The 23431-nt window shown below is 43.5% G+C and overlaps 1 protein-coding gene across 1 annotated transcript; it reads left to right on the plus strand.

Annotated features, from left to right (window-relative positions):
- The first annotated feature begins 13101 nt into the window (after positions 1-13101).
- On the plus strand, positions 13102-22773 carry LOC308676782 (kelch-like protein 9). Its single transcript, XM_081342805.1, has 5 exons — positions 13102-13140; positions 15657-16197; positions 17101-18049; positions 20568-20738; positions 21903-22773. Exons 2-5 carry the CDS (start codon positions 15663-15665, stop codon positions 22516-22518), a joined length of 2271 nt encoding a protein of 756 aa, XP_081198931.1. The 5' UTR covers positions 13102-13140; positions 15657-15662; the 3' UTR covers positions 22519-22773.
- Positions 22774-23431: the final 658 nt, after the last annotated feature.

Here is a 23431-nt window from a genome sequence, read left to right on the forward strand (position 1 = left end):
GGTCAACCAGCTGTGCATCTCCAATCCGCTCTTCCACTCGCTCTGAAGACACTGTGTAGACTCTCCCGCCAAGCCCTTCCCAAACAGTCGCACTCTGATCCTAAAGTAGGGATGGAAGCATGTTCCTGGTTGACGTTCCTCCTTCCAGCTGATAAACCTATGGAGCAATGCCTTGCTGTGGACTTGACGTCTCCTCCCCTTCCCTCCTCTTGCGCAAAGGCGAGCTCAGAAGCACGTGCCAGCCACTCCATAAGGCATCGAAACTCCAGCCCCACCCAAGCTGGCTAAGGCTGTCCTCTTGCAACACTCAGCAGGCAGTGAGGTCCTGAGAAAGATGGCAGGCGTCATGCAGCATGGAGGAACAAGCACAACCTCGCTGGGCCAAATGGGGGACTCTCCCCAGAGGGAAAGAACTTGCCGGTACTGGCTGAAGCAAGAACCAAACACATACCCCTTTTAACTGACTGAGGCCCAAACCTTGCCAAATGTTGCGGTTGCGTCTGGTTAGAAAAATCGGGATGTCCTAGCAACTTTCTTTTTCGGTCACGTACTCATAAAGGTCTCTGCATTTGAAACCAGCTCATAAAGGTGCTGGTACTTACCTTTAAAGCCCTACATGGCTTAGGCCCGGGTTACTTGCAGGACCATCTGCTGCCAGGAACGACTTCCCATCGCCCAGTGCGCTCACACAGAGAGGGCCTCCTCAGGGTGCCGTCCGCCAGACAATGTCGGCTGGCGACCCCCAGGGGGAGAGCCTTCTCTGTGGGGGCACCTGCCCTGTGGAATCAGCTCCCCCAGGAGCTCTGGATGACCCCAGACCTCCGGTCCTTTCGTCGTGACCTTAAGACATACCTTTTCCAACAGGCCAACCTGGACTGATGATAATGGGGTTTTTAATTATGTTTTTAATGTTTTTATTTTATTTATTTATTTTATTTTATTAAATTTATATGCCGCCCTTCTCCCTAAGGACTCAGGGCGGCGCACAACAATAAAAATTAAAAACATAAAATAATTTTTTTTAAAAAAAGAATTAAACAATAAATACAATAATTATGTGACAATTTAAAAACCGGTAAAAAGCTAATTAAAACCGTAGTCAGTCCAGGCCCGCTTGTTGGAACAACCACGTCTTCAGGTCACGGCGGAAGGACCGAACCTGTGCGAAGGCCCCCCTGGTCATGGCCGTTAGATGATCATCCAAGTGATCATCTTTTATTGGTTTTAGTGGGGCTTTGTGATAGTTTATTTATTTTTTAATATTTATATTCTGTATTTTATTGTTGTTAGCCGCCCTGAGTCCTTCGGGAGATAGGGCGGCATATAAGTCCCATAATAAATAAATAAATACATACATACATACATACATACATACATACACATACATACATACCAAGGAAGGAGAATATTTGTAGCTCAGGGTTGAACTGAGGGGTCCTCGGTGCTCTTTGAGCTAGGTTGTTTTCTTGCAGCCGTTTCATCACCCTAACTGACATCATCACTGCTAGTCAGGAGTGTGGTTTGCTGTCATATAAACACACTCCTGACTAACAAGCCCTCCACCCAAAAATGAAACACAGGTAATAGCAATGGCACTTAAACTTCTGTACTGCTTCACAGTGCTGGACAGCCCCTCTCTAAGCAGCATATTGCCCCCCCCCACTACCCACAATCTGGCTCCTCATTTCACCGACCTCAGTCGGACGGAAGGCTGAGTCAACCAGCTTACAGCCACAATCGGGACCAGAGCTTTTCTCACTAAACAAGACAATTGTCAAGTGAGTCCCATGCGACTGTACGATCTTTTTTTTTTTTTGCTGCAGTCCTAATGGGAGTCGCGATTGGTCGTTAAGTGACTCGCACGGTTGCTTAAGCGAATCGGACTCTTCCCACTGACGTTGCTTGTCGGAAGATCACCTGGAAAGTCACAAATGCCACATGAGCTGGTGGACAATAAAAGCCGTCATTAATACGTGCCAGTTGTCCAGTGCCCAAATTTTGATCACCTGATCGTGGGGACACTGCAACGGTTGTTACGTGTGAGGACCAGTTTTAAGTCACTTTTTTTCCAGCATTGTGGTATATTTGAATGGCCACTAAACAATTGGTTGTAAATCAAGGACTACCTGTAGACTTCAGTCATCCTTAGCTGGACTGGAACTAAGATAGTCATTTGCCCATCTTCCAACACTGCCCAAAGGAATGGGGGGGGGCGCTACAGAGAAAGAAAAGCTTTTAGAAGAAGGATGGAATGAGGAAGAAAGACAATTATCTATGCAGCACTTACCAGAAGTTTGTTCTGGGATCAGCCCATCCCACTGGTGTGGGCAAAGGAGGCATGCTATAGGTCCCATCAGCCCAATGACTCCGGCTGGCAGGTCCAGGGGGAGGGCCTTCTCTGCTGTGGCTCCTGCCCTTTGGAACATCTTGCTCCCCCCCATGTGAGGTCGGCCCCAACACTTCTACCCTTTCGTAAGGACCTAAAGATGTGACTCTGCCAGTTGGCTTGAGGCCCCAGTGGGAGAACAGAATAAAGCAACAGAATAACAGAAAAACAGAGTTGGATGGTACCTTGGAGGTCTTCTAGGCCAACCCCCTGCTCAGGCAGGAAACCCTATACTATTTTACACAAATGGTTGTCCAACCTCTTCTTAAAAACGTCCAGTGTTGGAGCATTGACAATTTCTGGAGGCAACTTGAAGTGGCTTACAGACCACTCGGAGACAGCTGGCTAAGTCTAACAGGTTTATTGAGGTACCGGACAAGTAGGTGTTCGGCTTCAGCTCTTTTATAGCCAGCCGCTGGCCGGCTGGGCCAATCCGCGGTTGTTCTTCTCCCGCCAGGATTCCGGAGCCAATCAGCTGTGGTGTGTTTTGACAGCTCCGCGTCCTCGTGGCTGAAGCGCATGCGTGGTGCGATACTTGTTTGACAGCGGAGAGCTTGACTTACGATCAGAGCTGTGCCCAAAATTTCTGTTGTTAAGTGAGACATGAGTGAAGTGTTTCCCGATTTTACGACCTTTCTTGCCACCATGGTTAAGTGAATCCATGCAGCTGATATGTCAGTAACCAAGTTGTTAAGCGAATCACTGCAGTTATTAAATTAGTCACATGGTTGTTAAGTGAATATGGCTTCCCTATTGACTTTGCTTGTCAGAAGGTCACAAAAAGGGATCACATGACCTCGGGACATAGCAACCGTCATAAATATGAACCAGTGGACAAGCGTCTGAATTTTGATCACATAATCATGGGGATACTGCAAAGGTCGTAACTATAAAAAATGGTTATAAGTCACAGTTTTCAGTCGTCTTGTAACTTTGAATGGTCGCTAAATGAAGTGTTGTAAGTCAAGGACTTCCTGTATTAAGGACTAGGGGTTTAACAAAACAGTATGCCTTCCATTCCTACATCTGACTCTAAAGTTGTGAGGTAATTGATAGTCAAGATATAATAATAATAATAATAATAATAATAATAATAATAATAATAATAATAATAATAATAATAATAATAATAATAATAATAATAATAATAATAATAATAATTCAAACAGACAAGCACCTGCAACATAGCACCCTGGACTTAACAACTGTCGATAAGAAAGACAAAAAAGTCTGGATGGTGGACTTGGCAGTGCCTGGAGACAGCAGAATAGACGAGAAAGAACTGGAGAAGATAACAAAATGCAAAGACAAACAAATAGAAATAGAAAGACTGTGGCAAAGGCAAGCAAGGGTAGTACCAATAGTAATAGGCACCTTGGGTGCAATCCCAAAACAACTGGAGCACCACTTGAACACCATTGGCATTGACAAAATTTGCCATTAGTCAATTGCAACCTTACTAGGAACTGTTTCCATCCTGCGACAATATCTGTAATACCATCAAATATCCACATCTGCCTATCCCAGGTCCTTGGTAAGGACTCAATAGGTAGACAAAAATGCCAAATCCAGTCTGAACATCTGGCTGACTGTGCGACGATTAATAATGATAATGATAATGATAATGATAATGATAATGATAATGATAATGATGGAAGGGACCTTGGAGGTCATCTAGGTCATAACCATTTTATGAAGGCAGTTCAAGAGAATTAGAAAAACCCAGCCAAGTATTACATGTAGAGTAGATAGAGCAGATATGACACAACTTTCTCTCTTCCTGCTAAGAGCCCTGGTGGCGCAGTGGTTAGAATGCAGTTAATGCAGGTTAATTCTGCTGATTGCTGGCTGCCAGCAGTTCAGCAGTTCGAGTCTCACCGGCTCGAGTGGTGCGGTGGTTAAAATGCAATGTTCCAGGCAAACTCTGCCCACAGCCCTGAATTTGACCCTGATAGGATTCAGGGTTGACTCATCCTTCCCAGGTTGGTAGAATGAGGACCCAGATGTTGGGGCAATATCCAATATGCAAAACATTGTAAGGTGCCCAGAGAGTGTTGTAAAGCACTATGGGGCAGAAGGTAAGCCTAAATGCTAGTGCTATTGCTAACCAGGGGTGGCTGAGGTTGGATATGCTGAATGAGGTAATTTCAATTGCCTAAAGAGAGGTCGAGACTAGTCACACCTGTAATGCATGCCTTTATTGTTGTATGCGTGTAAATAAACCTATGTCATAGAAATGCTCCAGGCTGTAGTTTAATCTGAACCCTGTCACTGTTGGGAAATAGGATGCACACCCATAACGGGAGGCAGAACTACACAATCCTAGAGTCTCTTCCCTACACTCATGAGCTATGAAGATTTTGAACTGGTAGCACCCTGTGAACTGGTCCATGGTGCTGACTTGAACAAGATCCAAGGCCATAACTCTCAACTTTCCTCAACTAATCCAGAACAAATGAGGGCAAGCACTATGCATAAGCAACAGAGGAGGTTATTCAAAGAGACTAGGAGCGGAGAAGTTCACCTGGTTCTTGAGTGACCAGATGGAGTCCTTGTAAACTTAGCAGATGTTCTACCTTCCTTCTTTCCTCCTTCCCCTGATCTTAGAATAGAATAGAATAGAATAACAGAGTTGGAAGGAACCTTGTAGGTCATCTTTCTAGTCCAACCCCCTGCCCAACCAGGAGACCTTACACTATTTTTGACAGATTGCAATCCAGTCTGTTCTTGAAAGCTTCTAGTGATGAAGCTCCCACAAGGCAGTCTGTTCCAGAAAAGGATAAAGTTTTGTCCGCAATTGTTTCTACTGGGCATTATTACTGACACTACTGTTGTGGACACTAAGTTGATGTTGAATTTAATTACGGCAGTAAGACTTTTAGTAGGGCAATATTGGAAGAAGGAAGAACTGCCGACTATAGAAGAATGGACTTTAAAAGTTTCCAACCTGGCGGAAATGGCATAGATCTCAGCGTATTTGAAAGACCATTCGCAACAGAGAGATATTGTGGAGTGGAAAAAATGGATTGATTACATCCAGAATAAATATGGGACTAAAAAGTTTCATTTAGCATTTGAATAAGTATTGATGTGATATTTATATTGCTTGTAGTCATTTTATAAGAGTTAAAGTGCGATAGATTTAATAGTTTATTGTTGTTTGCATATGGTAGATTATGATTGTTTCTACTTTTATACCTTGTATTTAGCTCTGGGAAGTCGGGGAGGGGGGAGGGGGAGGGAGGGAGGTGTTAGGGAGGGTTGGGAAGAGGGGAGGGGGTTGGGAGGGGTTTTGTTTTGTTTTGTTAAAAATAAAATGTACTGTAAAACTTTTCAATTAAAAAAAAGGCAGTCTGTTCCACTGGTTGATTGTTCTCACTGTCAGAAAATTTCTCCTTATTTCCAGGTTGAATCTCTCCTTGATCAGTTTCCATCTGTTATGCCTTGTCTGGCCTTCAGGTGCTTTGAAAAATAGGTTGATCCCCCTCCTCTCTGTGAGACCCCCTCAAATATTGGAACACTGCTATCATGTCTCCCCTGGTCCTTCTCTTCACTAGACTAGCCATGCCCAGTTCCATTACCTTCTTAATGCCAAGGCAATGCAGTATCAAAGGACTCCAAATTTTAACCCCTAAGCCTGTACAAATGGAGTTCAGCCTCATGGTTGTAACACAAGAAAAGAAAATAGGGTCATCTGCCCAAATGAAGCCATCCAAGCAACATCCTCTGGGGGGAAAAACAGTTTTTACAGCAACAAAACTGATTAGGGGACTGGAGGCTAAAACATATGAACAACAGTTGCAGGAATTGGGTATGTCCAGTTTAATGAAAAGAAGAACTAGGGGTGACACGACAGCAGTGTTCCAATTTCTCAGGGGTTGCCACAAACAAGAGGGAGTCAAGCTATTCTCCAAAGCACCAGAAGGCAGGACAAGAAGCAATGGATGAAAACTGATCAAGGAGAGAAGCAATCTAGTACTAAGGAGAAATTTCCTGACAGTGAGAACAATGAATCACTGGGATGACTTGCCTCCAGAAGTTGTGAATACCCCAACATTGGAGGTTTTTAAGAAGAGAGTGGACAACCATTTGTCTGAAATGGTATTGGGTTTCGTGCTTGAGTAGGAGGTTGGATTAGAAAACCTTCCAGGTCCCTTACAACTCTGTTTTTCTCTTAAATGAATGGAACTGACTAAGAGATATAAACCTTTTGAAGCACAGCCTGTTATCTTAAAAGAGATAAAAGAGGTTTTTGAAGCACAGCCTCTTATCTTATTAGAACGATTTCCATAGATTAGGCCTCAAAGTGCCAATGGGTGATGTTTTCTCTTTGGCATCTACCATTTCTTAACTGCCCCCCTTTCTTGGTTTATGGGAGATGCTTCCCCTCTTGTTTTATTCTTCATTTCTCCTTTTCCTTGTCTTGAAGATAAGCAGGAGCAGGAAATAATCTGAAATCCATGATCTATGGAAACCTGAGTAACCTATGAATATACATGCTTACATCATCAGTTGCTCATGTTGTTCTTTTCTGAAATGTGTAAATATGAGTGCATCCCTTTTGTAAGGTGGGGGGGTCTTTCTCAATATCCTTTGGAAGGGGGTCCCACCACTGCATCCTGTTTAATACAAAAATGGAGTGAACCTCTGCTACAGATTGTCCTCGACTTACGACCACAAATGGGCCCCAAAATTTATGTTGCTGAGTAAGAAATTTGATAAGTGAGTTTGGCCCCATTTTCGCCCCATTTGTTAAGTTAGCCACACGGTTGTTAAGTGAATGTCATTGCCCCACTGACTTGGCTTGTCAAAAGGTTGCACCAGGGGATCACATTTTTTATTTTTTTATTTTTTTTATTACATTTATATCCCGCCCTTCTCCGAAGACTCAGGGCGGCTTACAAGCTTAGCAGTAGCCTTCATTCTATGTATATGCCTGCTTGTTAGGGCTTTCACACACACACCCCAAGCGGCATTATTACAAAGTCAGCTTAATTGCCCCCAACAATCTGGGTCCTCATTTTACCTACCTCGGAAGGATGGAAGGCTGAGTCAACCTTGAGCCTGGTGGGACGCGAACCTGCACTAATTGCAGGCAGCTGGTGTTACTTAAGGAGGCAGCCGACATAAATATGAGCCAGTTGTCAAGCATCTGAATGTAAATCACAGGACCTTAGGCCTGCTACAATGGTCATAAGTGTGAAAATTGGTCACAAGTTATTTTTTTTTCAGTGTCATGGTAATTTGGAACCCTCACTGGACAGCCATTTATCTGAAATGGTGTAGTTTTGACCCAATTTTATGAGTTTAATGAGTTTTCTTCCCACCATTGTTAAAGGAATCACTGCAGTTGTGAAGTTAGTAGCATGGTTGTTAAGTAAATATGGCTTCCCCGTCGGCGTGGCTAGTCAGAATGTCACGACAAGTGACCACATGATCCCAGGACACTGCGACCATCATAAATACATGCCAGTTGCCAGTTATGGGTGCCCCATCCCTGGAGGCTTTTAAGAAGAGACTGGACAGCCATTTATCAGAAAGAGTATAGGGTGTCCTACGAGACCGGGGAGTTGGACTAGATGACCTCCAAGGTCCCTTCCAACCCCCTTACTGTTAAACTGTTCAATCTGAATTTTGATCACACGATCGTGGGGATACCGCAATGGCCATAAGTGTGGGAAACAGTCATAATTCACTTTTTTGAATGCCGTTGTAACATGGCATGGATGTAAGTCAGGGACTATCTGATATCGGCCGTGTCCTTTCACCCACTTTCTGTTCTCCACTCCATTCTTCTCTCATTTTACCTCCCACTCTTTGTTCCATTCCTGGAATCTAGACAGTCCAAATGAAAAGCCAGTCTGAACAAATGTTTTCTGAGGCACCTGGGGAATTTCCCCAAAGTGTAAGAAAGAACCTTTCAAAAAGTGGTTGCATGTGTAATGTTAGAGGTGTAACTCCATTGTGACAGGACACACCCAGGCTTACATTGTATTCCTTTCCCAAAATCAAACCGGTTCACGTTGCCCGTTTCCGTCGGATTTGTCTTCCTTTGCAGAGCAAAATACAGATAGTCCTCAGGTTACAACGGTTCACTTAGTGGCCCTTCAAACAACAGCCTTGTTAAAAATTGACTTATGGCTGTTTTTCACTCTTAGGACCGTTGCAGAACTCCTGTGGTCATGTGATCAAAATTCAGACGCTTGGCCACTGACTCATATTTAGGACGGTTCCAGTGTTCTGGGGTCTTGCGATCACTTTTTGCGACCTTCTGACAAGCAAAGTCAATGGGCAAGCCAGATTCACTTAACAACCACGTGACTAATTTAACAACTGAAGCGATTCACTTAACAACCGGGGGAAGAAAGGTCATAAAATGGGGCCAAATTCACTTAACAACTGATCAACAGAAATCCCTGACATATGACCACAGGTGAGCCCAACATATCTGTTGCTAAGCAAGACAGTTGTTAAATGAGCTTTGACCCACTTTAGGACCTTTCTTGCCACCATTGTTAAGTGAATCATTGCAGTTCGCAGCATGGTTGTTAAGTGAATCTGGCTTCCCTATTATCTTTGCTTGCCGAAAGGTCATAAAAGGTGATCATATGATCCTGGGATACTGTAACCGTCATAAATATGAGTCAGTTGCTAAGCATCTGAATTGTGATCACGTGACCATGGGGATGCTGCAAAGGTTGTAAGTGTGAAAAAGGGTCATAGGTCACCTTTTTTTCAGTGTCGTTGTAACTTTGAAGAGTCACTAAATCAGGGGTCCTCAAACTTGGCCACTTTAAGACTTGAGGACTTCCTGCTGGCTGAGGAATTCTGGAAGCTGAAGTCCACAAGTCTTAAAGTGGCCAAGTTTGAGGATCCCTACAGTAAGTGAACTGTTGCAAGTCAAGGATCTATCTGTCTTAGGGAGGACTCTAGTAGCTTGGCATGGAGCTTTAGATGGCAACTGGTTGTTGAAATTGGCTTATTGGTTTTAGGAGACCAATATAAGCTAAATTGGATTAATATTTGGGCTGGTGGAAAGATTGTCAAAGATAATTGTTTGGACATTATCCAAAGAAGTTATGCAGAAGAGGAGAAGGCATTGCTGACCTTTCTTCTACTAATGATGAGAAGCTTCTGGTGGAACTGAAGAAGATGGAACACGAGAGTCCCAAAGAGGCCTTTTCAGGAGGCAACTGGATTTTTTCGTTTTTCTTTGAAGACGTTTCGCTTCTCATCCAAGAATCTTCTTCAGCTCTGACTTCTTCTGCTTCAGAGCTGAAGAAGCTTCTTGGATGAGAAGCAAAAAGTCTCCGAAGAAAAACAAAAAAAAGTCCAGTTGCTTCCTGAAAAAAGCACTTTTGGGACAACCATGGCCTGGATGACGGAGAACCTCCATTGACATGGAACATGAGAAAATTCAAGGTTTGCCTCTGGAGAAACATCAGCAAACAAGGAGCAGGGATTTCAGACTTTTCTTAATTCTAGATAGAAACAGTTTTAGTATTTAGAAATACAGACACAAATACAAGACATGCGTACAAGGCATGTCCACATGTAACTCACTCACATCGTAATTTGCCAAAAGATCTTTGGACTGTTCTGAGGCTACAAGCAAGAGACTAGGAAAAATGTTGCTCTAGTTAGTATGAATCAGACTAAAGATAGTCCTCAACTCACAACAGTTCACTTAGTGACTTATGAGCATTTTTCACCCTTGCCACATCCCCAGGGTCACATGATCAAAATTCAGAAGCTTGGCAACTGATTCATATTTATGACAGTGGCAGTGTCCTGGGGTCATGTGATCCCCTTTTGACAAGCATAGTCAATGGGGAAACCAGACTCACTTAACAACCATGTGACTAAGGGCAGTGATTCACTTAACAACTTTGGCAAGGAAGGACATAAAATGTGGCAAAACTCACTTAAAAATGTCTCACTTCACAACAGAAATTTTGAGCTCTGTTGTGGTTGTAAGTCAAGAACTACCTGTATTGACTACTCAAAAATAAATAATAATAATACAAAAAACAGTTGCATTTTGATACTGATAAAGCTGGACAGAAATTGCTTCTTACGGGGAAGAAAAGTAGCTTTTTAATGGAAAGAAAACATTGCTGGAAAGATGTGTGACCTTGCCTTTCAAACAGAGAAAGTTAATGCCATTGGGAACTCGTTATGAAAATGAAAACAGAAAATGAAAACTGTGGGTTAATGTTGACATTTATGAAGACAAATAACGTTGCCAATCCTGTTTAGTGAACTTATTATAGATGGTGAAGAAGCAAAGGTTATAAAATACATTTGGGTTCTTGGGAAGAAAAGAAAGAAAGAAAGAAAGAAAGAAAGAAAGAAAGAAAGAAAGAAAGAAAGAAAGAAAGAAAGAAAGAAAGAAAGAAAGAAAGAAAGAAAGAAAGAAAGAAAGAAAGAAAGAGGGAGGGAGGGAGGGAGGGAGGGAAAGAGAGAGAAAGAAAGAAAGAAAGAAAGAAAGAAAGAAAGAAAGAAAGAAAGAAAGAAAGAAAGAAAGAAAGAAAGATGGTGAAGAAGCAAAGGTATAAAATAGGTTTGGGTTCTTGGAAAGGAAGGAAGGAAGGAAGGAAGGAAGGAAGGAAGGAAGGAAGGAAGGAAGGAAGGAAGGAAGGAAGGAAGGAAGGAAGGAAGATGGACACCAGCTAGACAAGCAGAGATAAGCTCTAGGGTAGAATAAAAATTAAGATATAATCATAAAGGATTTTTAAGACCGCAGAGATCAAATTTGTTAAATGAATGTGGTTTTTTTCCATTGAAAGTGGAAAGCTGGACTTTGAAATGAGAGCAAGAGAGAGACTTTTGAAATAAAGATCTGGAGATGGTTACTATGAGCACTGTGAACTGCAAAAACAACCATCCAATTGGTTGTTGACCAAGCAATAATTGACTGCTGGTTATGATCAGTGAGCAGATCACTTATTGTGATCATGTGATAGGAGAAGATGTTGAGCTATTATGGAAACTATGCTTGGTAAGGTTAAGGGAAGTAGAACAAAGGCAACAGACAGGGTGGATGGGACTGATGAAGTAATAAAATTATCAGAAGAACCTGCAAGCAGATTGTGATGACAAACATCGGTCTACAACATTGCTTCACAAACCAGGCAACTTTAAGATGGATGGACTTCAATTCGTGCTGGCTGAAGCATTCTGGGAGTTGAAGTCCACCCATCTTAGAGTTGACAAGGTTGGAAAACACTCTTAGACAGAAGGTTCAGAGGTGGAGCAGAAACCCATCTGAGGAGGCTTTGGATGATCAATTATGACTCTCTGGTCCAGGAGAGGGATCACCCAAGCCAAACAAGGGATCACCTTGAAGAGGAAGATCCCTACTCACAAGCAAGAGAAAGGGGGCTCAAGAATTTAATTTTATTGAATTTTATTGAATTTTATTGAAGAAGTGGGGGTGGGGGGAAAGGGAGATTCAGATATAAGAGTCTGATGGATACCTGTGAAAAGAGAAGGAGCACAGGAGCTTGCTGAGGACTTCAATCTGGCTTAACTCTTTGCCTAATCATCCTTCCGCATATTAAATTACAATCGTCTGGATTTCCTGGTATTTTTATTACTAAACCCTGGCGTCTCTGAAGTAAAGAATGGATTCAGGTCATCCGGCAACTCAAGATAGATTTCATTAAAAAAGTTTCCCTGAATTCCACTCCCCACACACCTTGGTAGAAACTATTCTGACTTTTTCCCGAAAAGCATCAAGTTCAGGTCAAATGTTCCTGGGGGGGGTGGAGGGAGGAGGAGGGGGGAATGGTTTACAGTTTCCACCTAAAGTTTTAGACAGAAAGCAACAGAGTTCCGAGGATGTTTCTCTCTCTGTAGTCTGCTTTGTCTGTGTGTATTCAGATAAATACACTACACACACACTCTCTCTCTCTCTCACACACACACATGGAGAGAGACAACATTGATAAAAAAGAGAAATAGAGAAAAATCAGTACCAGTAGTCCTTGACTTACGAGCACAAATCACCCTGAGATTTCTGCTGCTAAGTGAGAAATTTGTGAAGTGAGTTTTGTCCCATTTTTACAACTTTTCTCGCCACATTTGTTAGGTGAATCACCGCAGTTGTTAAATTAGTAACACCGTCGTTAAGTGAATCTGGCTTTCACATTGACTTTGCTTGTCAGAAGGTCACAAAAGGGGATCACGTGACCCCGGGACACCGCAACCGTCATAAATATGAACCAGTTGTCAAGCATCTGAAGGTCAATCACATGACCTTGGGGATGCTGCAATGGTCATGGGTGTGAAAAATGGTCACAAGTCACTTTGTTCAGTGCCGTTGTAAGTTTGGTCACTAAACAAACTGTTGTAAGTCGAGGACTCCCTATATGTCAGGAAAAGGATTTTTCTGTGCTAGCTTTAAATGAACAAGGATTTATTTTGTTTTTTCAGCATAAGAATGTCCATTAACTATGAGTCCCAATTAATAGCTGTGATTGTGACAATTACGAAACAGCTTTATTTCCTTCGTGGCATCTGGGGGAAAAATTACACTTCATTTGCTTGGTTAATGCAACGGGCTGGAAATCAAAGCTAAACATAACCAGCCGGTCCTGTCTGGCCATCCTGTCCTCTTTTAATAACTTGTGCTTGGCTATAATTAACTTTGCAAGTTAGCATCAAAGCTGATGGTCAGCATACCACAGAGGTCATGCCATAGCTACGGATACCACAAAGGTCCAAGAAGGACCCCGTCCTAGCAGACACAGGTGAGAGATTTGGGCTGGGGATCCCCAGGGAGTTACAGAGGAGCTCTGTCAATGTGGGAGGGTCAAGGGCAAAGGGCTTAAGGGTCATGCGTCATGTGTGCATGTGGCAAGAGTCTTCTGTGGGATTTGCATGTCCACCCTGTTTCTTACTTGAGTATCAGACAGTCATAATCATAATTACAGCTCAGACGTGAATGTTCTCGAAGAACCGATGGGAAATGATAAGCCTCGGGAATAGGAAGGCACATCCCAAACAAGAGACAAGGCCTGTTCATAGATTAGCTGACATCACACATCACACTAAGAGTGAGAAAAAGTGTGACTCACTATGTTTGGGCTCAATACACTGCCATGAACCCCAACCACTGTGGTTTGTCAATAGCTCTTGTGATTAGCGTGCTATGCAAAGTTAACTGTGACTTACAGTATAAAACAAAACAAGGCTGAAAGTTTTGTTTGGATGTGAACACACACTCAGAACAAAATGGAACAGTATTCATGAAGTGGGTGGAAACACTGACAAAACAATTATTGCCAGAAATTAGGACGGAACTCCTCATTTCTAATTGTTTAATAGGGGAGTATTAATCTCTGATTCAGATTACAAAACCTCAACCACAACACATCCTTTCCCAATTAAAATACACACAGGCATGCTCGTATCCATTATGTATTGGTTATGTAGTTCTGGGGGTGGGTATCAAGGGGAGGAAGAGGACATACCATACTATTTTGGCACGTTACATATCTGTAGATTTTCTAAGAACCGCCATTCCGTTCTAGGAGCCACTACATAATATTTCATGTTTCCTACACAGTGAAAAAGTGTGACCTTTGTCTCATACACAACTACTTTGTGTGCTGTGATTGTAATTCAATGACTTGAGGACAGTACAGGTAGACCTCGAGTTAGTGACAGTTTGAAGTTACAACGGCACTGGAAAAATGACTTATGACTGTTTTTCGTGCTTACGACCACTGCAGCATCCCTATTGTCGTGTGAGCAAAATTCGGGCGCTTGGCAACTGGCATGTTATCTGTGATGGCTACAGTGTCCCAGGGTCACGTGATCTCCTTTTGCAACCTTCTGAGATGCAAAGTTAATGGGGAAGCCAGATTCACTTAACAACCATGTTACTTGAATTTGATAACAGCTGCAAGGTTATTGGTAGGGCAATATTGGAAGAAGGATTGTCTGCCTACTATAGAGGAGTGGACGCTTAAAGTGTCAAATCTAGCAGAAATGGCTAAGATTTCTGCTTACTTGAAAGATCATTCACAAGAGAGATACATTTCGGTTTGGAGAAGATGGATAGATTATATTCAGAAAAAATAAGGTAAAGGTAAAGGTAAAGGTTCCCCCGCACATGCATGCTCGTCGTTTCTGACTCTAGGGGCTGGTGCTCATGTCCGTTTCAAAGCTGAAGAGCCAGCGCTTGTCCGAGGACGTCTCCGTGGTCATGTGGACAACATGACTAGATGCCAAAGGCGCACGGAACACTGTTACCTTCCCACCGTGGCGGTCCCTATTTTTCTACTTGCATTTTTACGTGCTTTCGAACTGCTAGGTTGGCAGAAGCTGGGACGAGTAACAGGCGCTCACTCTGTTATGCGGCACTCGGGATTCGACCCGCCAAACTGCCGACCTTCTGATCGACAAGCTCAGCATCCTAACCCACTGAGCCACCGCGTCCCTATATCAGAAAAAATATGGGACTAAAAAGTTCCATTTAGCTTATGAGTAAATTTTAGATTGTTATTGTTATAATTTAATTTTTTTTTAGAAGTTGGGTATTTTAGAGTGTTGGTAATTATGTTAAAGGCGGGTTAAAGTGTATTATGTATTTGGTTTTTTATATAGTTGATTAATGTTAGATTATGATTACTATATATTTGTAAACCTGTAATCAGCTTTGGGAAGTGGGGGAGGGGGGTTAGGGGGGCTTTGGGAAGGGGATAATATTGTAACTTTTTATAAAACTTTAAAAAAAACAACCATGTTACTAACTTAACAATTGCTATGGTTCACTTAACAACCGTGGCAAGAAAGATCGTAAAATGGGGCAAAATTCACTTAACATCTGTCTTGCTTAACAATAGAATTGTTGTGCTCCGTTGTGGTTGTAACCCAAAGATTACCTGTATGTATTTAGATATTCTCTCCTTTTACTGTCTTCCATGCTTTCATTGGTATTTTTCTCACTGGGTTCCAAGAAGATGTCACAGTTTGTGGGAGGAAAAATCTCTAATTTGTAAAGTGATGACATCATGATATGATGATGATAATGATTTAGGATCAACCAAAATATGACAACATGACCACTTTCCAATTCTCCCAAATGTTTCATGAAGCTGTGATGTTACTGAAAAAGAACAATAGGGTGAGATTTTTAAAGTAGCTTCTTGGAGAAAGAGTGATGAGAATCGTTTTGGTTAGTTTGGTTATATGGCACTAATACAGGGATCACCCAGCTGTGAGTTTGGGTTTTTCCCCCTCACAACTATCTTTTTTTCAGAAAAGGATGACCTGCGTGGACAGAGCTCCAGATGTGTTGGAAACTTCTTCAGAACAACAGTTGGAATTGCGGAGTGAGGGACACGCAGAAGGATTTTTCACTGCAGCTCTCCTGCTGAGGGGACAGGACCTTCTTGTGGATACAACCGTGACTTTGGGTCAAAAGGACTATAAAGCCCACAGCATCCTTCTGGCTGCAGTCAGTTCTGTCTTTCTGCAGCGTTTAGAATGTGGGGAGCAAGAAGGGATGAATTTGGATGGTGTGACCACACCTTCTGGCTGGGAGGCCATTTTGAATTTTACCTACACAGGAGAGTTAGGGCCCATCCCAATCGTGGCTGGAGATATCCTAGATGCAGCTGAGGCCCTGGGGGTCCCTCGTGTGGCTGAAATATGCAAGGTAGTGTTGATAGGAATAGAGAATGAGGATAGGCTAAGTCCAGTGGAAGAGAAGTGGAAGACACTACAGAGGCTTGAAGAGCTGTACAATGAAGGCATCGGATGGGACATGGAACTTAAAGCTGAAGGAGATACATTTCGAGGTATTGGGTATGTCTAGTTTAATGAAAGGGACGCGGTGGCTCAATGGGTTAGGACGCTGAGCTTGTCGGTCAGAAGATCGGCAGTTTGGCGAGTCGAATGCCGAGTGCCGCGTAGCAGAGTGAGCGCCTGTTATTCATCCCAGCTTCTGCCAACCTAGCAGTTCGAAAGCACGTAAAAATGCAAGTAGAAAAATAGGGACCACTACGGTGGGAAGGTAACAGCATTCCGTGCGCCTTCGGTGTCTAGTCATGCCGGCCACATGACCACGGAGACGTCCTCGGACAAGCGCTGGCTCTTCGGGTTTGGAACGGAGATGTTCACCAGCCCCTAGAGTTGGAAACGACTAGCACGCATGTGCGGGGGAACCTTTACCTTTACCTAGTTTAATGAAAAGAAGGAGTAGGGGTGACATGATAGCAATATTCTAATTTCTAAGGGGCTGCCCCCAAAAAAGGGGTTTGTGTCAACCTATTTTCCAAAGTGGAAATGGATGGGAACTAATCAAGGAGATAACCAACCTAGAATTAAGGAGAAATTTCCTGACAGAACAATTAACCAGTTGAACAACTTGCCTCCAGAAGTTGTGGGTGCTCCAACACTGGAGGTTTTTAAAGAAGAGATTAGACAACAATTTGTCTGAAATGGTATAGGGTTTCCTGCTTAAGCAGGGGATTGGACTAAAAGGCTTTCAATGTCTCTTCCAACTCTGTTATTCTGAGGTGAATAAGGTAGAGTTGATAGAAAAGCAAAAAAAAAAAAATTAGATTGCAAAGCCTCAATAAGTTGGGAAGAACTGGAAAAAGCCAGATTTGGGGTAGGAATTGTCTTGAAGTTAGGGTCATTATGACTTGTGTTAAAGGTACAGTCCCTCCATTTCCTGACTTCATCTTCTCTCCTTGCAGTTCACCGCTTAGCCTTGGCTTGTGGCTGTGAATTCTTCCATGGTATGTTTACCAGTGGCATGAAGGAAACTCAACAGACCAAGGTTCCTCTTTGCACCCAATTCACTGCAGCTGATCTGGGGTTGATCATCTCCTTTGCTTACACAGGAATGCTGAGAGGTGGATGGGATTATATATTTGAAGCTGCACAAGCCGCTCTTCAGTATCAAGTCTCTGGTATCTTGGATCTCTGTCTGGATCTGTTCCACTACAAGCTCACTCCAGAAACCTGCTTGGATGTTCTGTCTTTTGCCCATGCTTATAGTCTACATGATCTTGAAAGCACGGCAGAGAAGTTTATATTAAACAACTTTGCTCGTGTCATGAAAACGCCAAAGTTCCTAGATCTTTCTGTGAACCAGCTGGTGGACTTTCTTGGTTCTGATTCACTCTACATCCTCCATGAACTAGAAGCTTTCCAAGGAGCTGTCCATTGGTTGACTGCTGACTGGGCTGGGCGGATGAACTGTGCTGAGAAAGTGTTGCAGTGCATCAGATTCCCACTGATGTCCAATCAAGAGCTCAAGCAGGTGCGGAAAGAAGAGATGATGGCTGATCCTGGTCGCCTCTACACCCTCATGGTTCAATCCTTAGCTAGCATTCCACCAGGTCCTTCCAAGATGGAGCAACTTCCTTGCCGGGTGAGATATCCAGAGAAGGTCATTGTGATTAGCGGAGGAGATACTTTGACAAAAAATATGGCTACTCGCAGCCCATGTCAGGATTTCTGGTTCACCCACCGCTTCCTCAATGGCATCGGCTTGGTCAAACAAGTGGAGTGGCGTCGTCTTGGGTACCTCCCAGAGCAACCACGATTCCGGCATGCTGTAGTGGTCAAGGACAATAAGATGTACCTCTTTGGGGGGAAGCATTATTATGGCGTCAGGGATACTATGTGTTCAGTGTTCAGGTGAGTTGGAAGACCTGCTGCTTGAAGACAAGAATTGGGAAGGAAGGAGAGGACAGATGTGGTCCCATTCAGTGAAGATACTTTTGAGTAAGAGTGGAAAGATGTCAGGTTTAATGGTTTAATGAAGCATCCAATGGTCATGATTATGAGGGAAGGAAATAGCAATAGCACTTAGACTTATATACTTATATACCAGTTCACAGTGCTTTACTGCCCTCTCTAGGTGGTTTAAGGGACACGGTGGCTCAGTGGGTGAGGACGCTGAGCTTGTCGATCAGATGGTCGGCAGTTTGGCGGGTCGAATCCCGAGTGCCGCGTAACAGAGTGAGCGCCTGTTACTCGTCCCAGCTTCTGCCAACCTAGCAGTTCGAAAGCACATAAAAATGTAAGTAGAAAAATAGAGACCATTACGGTGGGAAGGTAACAGCGTTCCGTGCGCCTTTGGTGTCTAGTCATGCCAGCCACATGACCATGGAGTCATCCTCGGACAAGCGCTGCCTCTTCAGCTTTGAAATGGAGTTGAGCACCGACCCCTAGAGTTGGAAACGACTAGCACGCATGTGCAGGGGAACCTTTACCTTTTACTAGGTGGTTTACAGAGTCAGCATATTGCCCCCCAATAATCTGGGTCCTCATTTTACCGACCTCGAAGGGATGGAAGGCTGAGTCAATGAGAATCGAACTATTGAATTGCTGGCAGCCGGCAGTCAGCAGAAGTAGCCTGTAGTACTACATTCTAACCACCATGGCTCATTCTGTGATTGATCCAGCATTCAAATGAATGAATGCTGGAAACAACCAGCATTCCAGGTTAAGGCATCTGAAACCACAGCTGAGGGGCAGCTGAAACTTTTTTATATGTTTCTCCAGTGATTGGGAATACTGGTTGGGTGCTCATCATAGGCCACCATGTCCCCAAGATTCATGATGAGGCCACTGAACTAGCAATATGTCTATGGAGATTCCCAGTCATCCAGATCATGGTTGTCCCAGAGGTGTTTTTTCAAAAGGCAACTGGACTTTGTATTTCCTTGAAATTTCATTTCTCATCCAAGAAGTTTCTTTTAGAACTGAAGAAGCTTCTTGGATGAGAAGCAAAATGTGTTCAAGGAAAAATGAAGTCCAGTTGTGTTTTGGAAAAGCACCTTTGGGTGAACTAGCAACAATTGATATCCATCCATCCATCCATCCATCCATCCATCCATCCATCCATCCATGCATGTTATATGAGAAGTTGGGAACCTTATCATCAGGAGCTTGGCCATCTGCCAACTTCTGATTCCCCCCCCCCCACACACACATACAGTTCAGAAAAAAATAGAGCTCAGAAAACCTAGAATGGGTTGGACAGGGAAGAGACTTATTCCTGACACCCTGGAGTACTTCAGAATTGTTCTCTGGCCTTCTGCCTGTGTATCCAGAGGCCAGAAAAAAGAATTAATCCACTGATCTAATTTTATTCTACCTGGTCTGATTTGGTTAAATAATTATACCATCATGTATCTATCCAATGCTACTTTTGTGTGTGTATGAGACCCCATATTTGAAATAACTGGTTTTCTGTGTTTCCATAACATGTCTATCCTTTATATTATCCAGCTAAATATGTTGTGGAAATCAAAACATAGCCTGATAAATCCCAGAAGATTTTAAGAAAGTCCAGGAGGGATTATGGCTTCTCGGTCCTCTTGCAAATACTAATTAACCCAACGTTCTACAGATGGACTCTGTAACTGAGAAATAGGAACCAGGATATCCCTAGTTAGACTTCCTTAACCAGGAGGAACATATCTGGCACATGGACTGTCCAGGAATAAGGACTAGTGGCCCATTCATAACCAACTCGGAGACAGAGTTAACAGAATAACAGAGTTGGAAGGGACCTTGGAGGTCTTCTAATTCAACCCCCTGCTCAAGTAGGAAACCCTATACCAGGGGTAGGCAACCTTGGCTCTTTTATGACTCATGGACTTCAACTCCCAGAATTCCTGAGTCAGCTGAGTCAGCTGACTCAGGAATTCTGGGAGTTGAAGTCCATGAGTCATAAAAGAGCTAAGGTTGCCTACCCCTGCCCTATACCATTCCAGACAAATGATTGTCCAATCTTAGAAACCTCCAGTGTAGGAGCACCCACAACTTTTGGAATCAAGTTGTTCTGCTGATTAATTGTTCTAATTGTTCTAACTTCCTCCTTAGTTCTAGGTTGGTTCTCTCCTTGTTTGGTTTTCATCCATCCGTTGCTTCTTGTCCTGCCTTCAGGCGCTTTGGAGAATACCTTGACCCCCTCTTCTTTGTGGCAACCCCTTAGATATTGGAACATTGCCATCATGTCACCCCTATTCCTTCTTTTCATTAGACTAGGCATACCCAATTCCTGCAACATTTCTTCATATGTTTTAGCCTCCACTCCCTTAATCATCTTTGTTGCTCTTCTCTGCACTCTTTCTAAAGTCTCAACATCTTTTTTTTTACATTGTGGCATTATTTCCATTGAGAATTTTTATTCCTTCTTTTACAGGTTTGATCCTCTGTGTGGGAGTTGGGAGCGACTAGCTGACATGACCAATTGCCGGAGCTATTTTCCTGCAGTGTTCCTGCATGGTTTCTTCTACGCTCTGGGAGGGAGTTCCAATGAGGTCTATTGCCTGGATTCTGTGGAGTGCTATGAACCTCAGAGCAACACATGGAGGTAGGAGCCCATGGAGACTTAAGCAGATGTGCTAGGCCCAGGTCTGGAGACCATGCAGTGCAAAAGATATAGGTAGTCCTCAACTTAAAATCTTTTGTTTAGTAACCATTCTGTCAAATGCCAGGGAAAATAGGAGATCCAGGCAGTTCCAATAGGCATAAAGATTTGTTGTAAGCTTAAGCTCTCTACAAGAATCTGAACTACTAACAGTTAAAGCAATTTGGCAGTAAATAAGGAATTCATGGTCAGCTGGACTTAAATCACTTGTGGGGACAAAGGATTCGTGACTGATGACACATTTGATCCCTCCCTCAGGTTCAGCCTGGTCATCTCCTACACATTTGAAGGTACAAGCAGCACTGGAAAAAAAGTGACTTATCACTCTTTTTCACACTTAGGACTGTTGCATCATCTCTGTGGACATGTGACCAAAATTTGGACATTGCTTGGCAACTGGCATGTATTTATGATGGTTGCAGTGTCCTGGGGTCATGTGACCCCCTTCTGCAACTTTCTGACAAGCAAAGTCAATGGGGAAATCCAGGTTCACTTTACACCCGTGTTACTAACTGCAGAGATTCACTTAACAACTGTGGCAAGAAAGGTCATAAATGGCCATGGAAATCTGGGGCTCTATTGTGGTCGTAAGTCGAGGACTCCCTATAAATCTGAAGGAGCATGATTTCAGAAGACAACCTAAATATCTGCTTTTCACAAATAACTCGTTGGGTTTCGACGAGCTAGCTAAACATCACACTCTATGCTCCAGCAAAGCAGTTATTTTCACATCCCTAATTTTCCTTTAGAGGGGTGCAATGGCTCAATAGTTAAAGACCCTGAGCTTGTCAGCTGGAAAGCTGACAACCCGCGTTCAAGACCCGAGCAATGCACAATGGGATGAGCTCCCGTTTTGGCTCCAGCTCCTGCCCCTCTAACAATTTGAAAGCATGCAAATGGGAGTAGATTAATAGGAGCAGCTTTGGTGAGAAGGTAAGTGTTCTATGCATCTTTGGCATATAGTCATGCTGGCCACAGAAAATGTCTCCGGACAACACTGGCTTCCTCAGCTAAGAAGCGGAGATGAGCAGTACAGCCTTGAGTCTGACACGACTTCACTTTACCTTTAATTCCCTTTTATTTATTCCCACCTTTATTTTATTTCAGGCCTTGTGCACCCTTGCCAACCCCAGTCTGTGGCCATGCAGCTTGTGTCCTGGATGGATGGATCTACATCACGGGGGGCAGCGACGGCTCGTGCCGCTGTCAATCCTCTCTGATTCGCTATCGCCCAGATGGTCCACCTCTCCTTCTGGCCCCCATGCAGGAAGAGCGTGCCGGACACATCATGGAGGTGCTGAATGGGCGGATCTATGTGGCTGGCGGTTTACGATGGCGGGACGGGCACGGGGGCTACGCCGACCAACTGGCTTGTGAGATGTACTGTCCAGATCAAGACCTGTGGGTCACCTTGTGTCCACTTCCCCAAGCTCACGTCATCGCTGCCTCTGCCATCCTGAATGGAGAGCTCTACATTCTGGGAGGGTACAGCCATAACACCTATCGAGATACGCATCTCATTCATTGCTACAACCCTTCTCACGACCGTTGGGTCAACCTGGGGACGTTGCCCCAGGCTTATGCTGATCTAAAGGCCTGCATTTTAGAAGTGCCCTCCTCTTACAGACAAAGTGAGCCGTCAATCACGGAGGCTCCTGATTTGGACATCCCTCCTGATGCTTCACTGAGTGTGCCCTACCAAAGCTCTGGATCAAGCTGCTGAAAGGGTTGAGGGTAGCATATTGGTGCAGGTCCTGGATCTGCAAGGACAGACCCGGGTTCAAGTGACTTCCTTGGGTGATTTTGGGTTTGTTGTGGTGGGGATAAAAGAAGGGGAGAGGAGAGAAGGACTGTTCCGTGTATGCTTCGAGTTTTCAGCAAAAAGGCAATGTAAATGCTAATGTTAACAAAAATGCAGGCAGTTCTCAACTTGCAACCATTCAGTGACCATTCAAAGTGGCAACAACGTACTGAACAATGTGACTTACGACTGGTGCTTGCACTTATAACCAATGCAGCATCCTCGTGGTCACATGACCAAAATTTTTAGCAAGTAGCATTTATTTATGATTGTTGCAGCATCCCAGGGTCATGTGAACAATCATTTGTGACCTTCCCAACCGGTTTCTGACATGCAAAATCAATAGGGGAAGCCAGATTTGCTTAAGGAGTACATGATTCATTTAACAACTGCAGTGATTCACTTAACCGTGCCCCCCCCCCAACAAAAAAAGTTGTAAAATTAACTATGACTCACTTCGCTTGTTTAGCAATGGAAATTCTGGTTCCAGTTGTGGTTGTAAGTCAAGGGTTACCTGCAATAATATTATCTTTATTTCCCACTAATAACAATAATAACTGTATTTCCCAGTTGGATTGCCACTTAATTCAAATTAACACTGAAAAATATTTTTATCCGTCTGAAAAAGCAAAGAGACTGGAGAAAGAGCTCTCATTCCCACATGCAGATATGATTTCTTTGCAGCTGGATTTTTGTGCAGGTGAACTCAGCTGGACTGTGCGGACACAACTCAAGTGAAAACCATTGAAAAGGCAGAGATACTAATATGTTGGTTGAGGTTCTAGATCACATGAGGAGGGCTCCACTTCCAGGACAGGGAGCCCACAAATCCTTT

This window comes from Vipera berus, assembly GCF_964194415.1.
Source record: "Vipera berus genome assembly, chromosome: W".
NCBI classification, from domain to species: Eukaryota; Metazoa; Chordata; class Lepidosauria; order Squamata; family Viperidae; genus Vipera; species Vipera berus.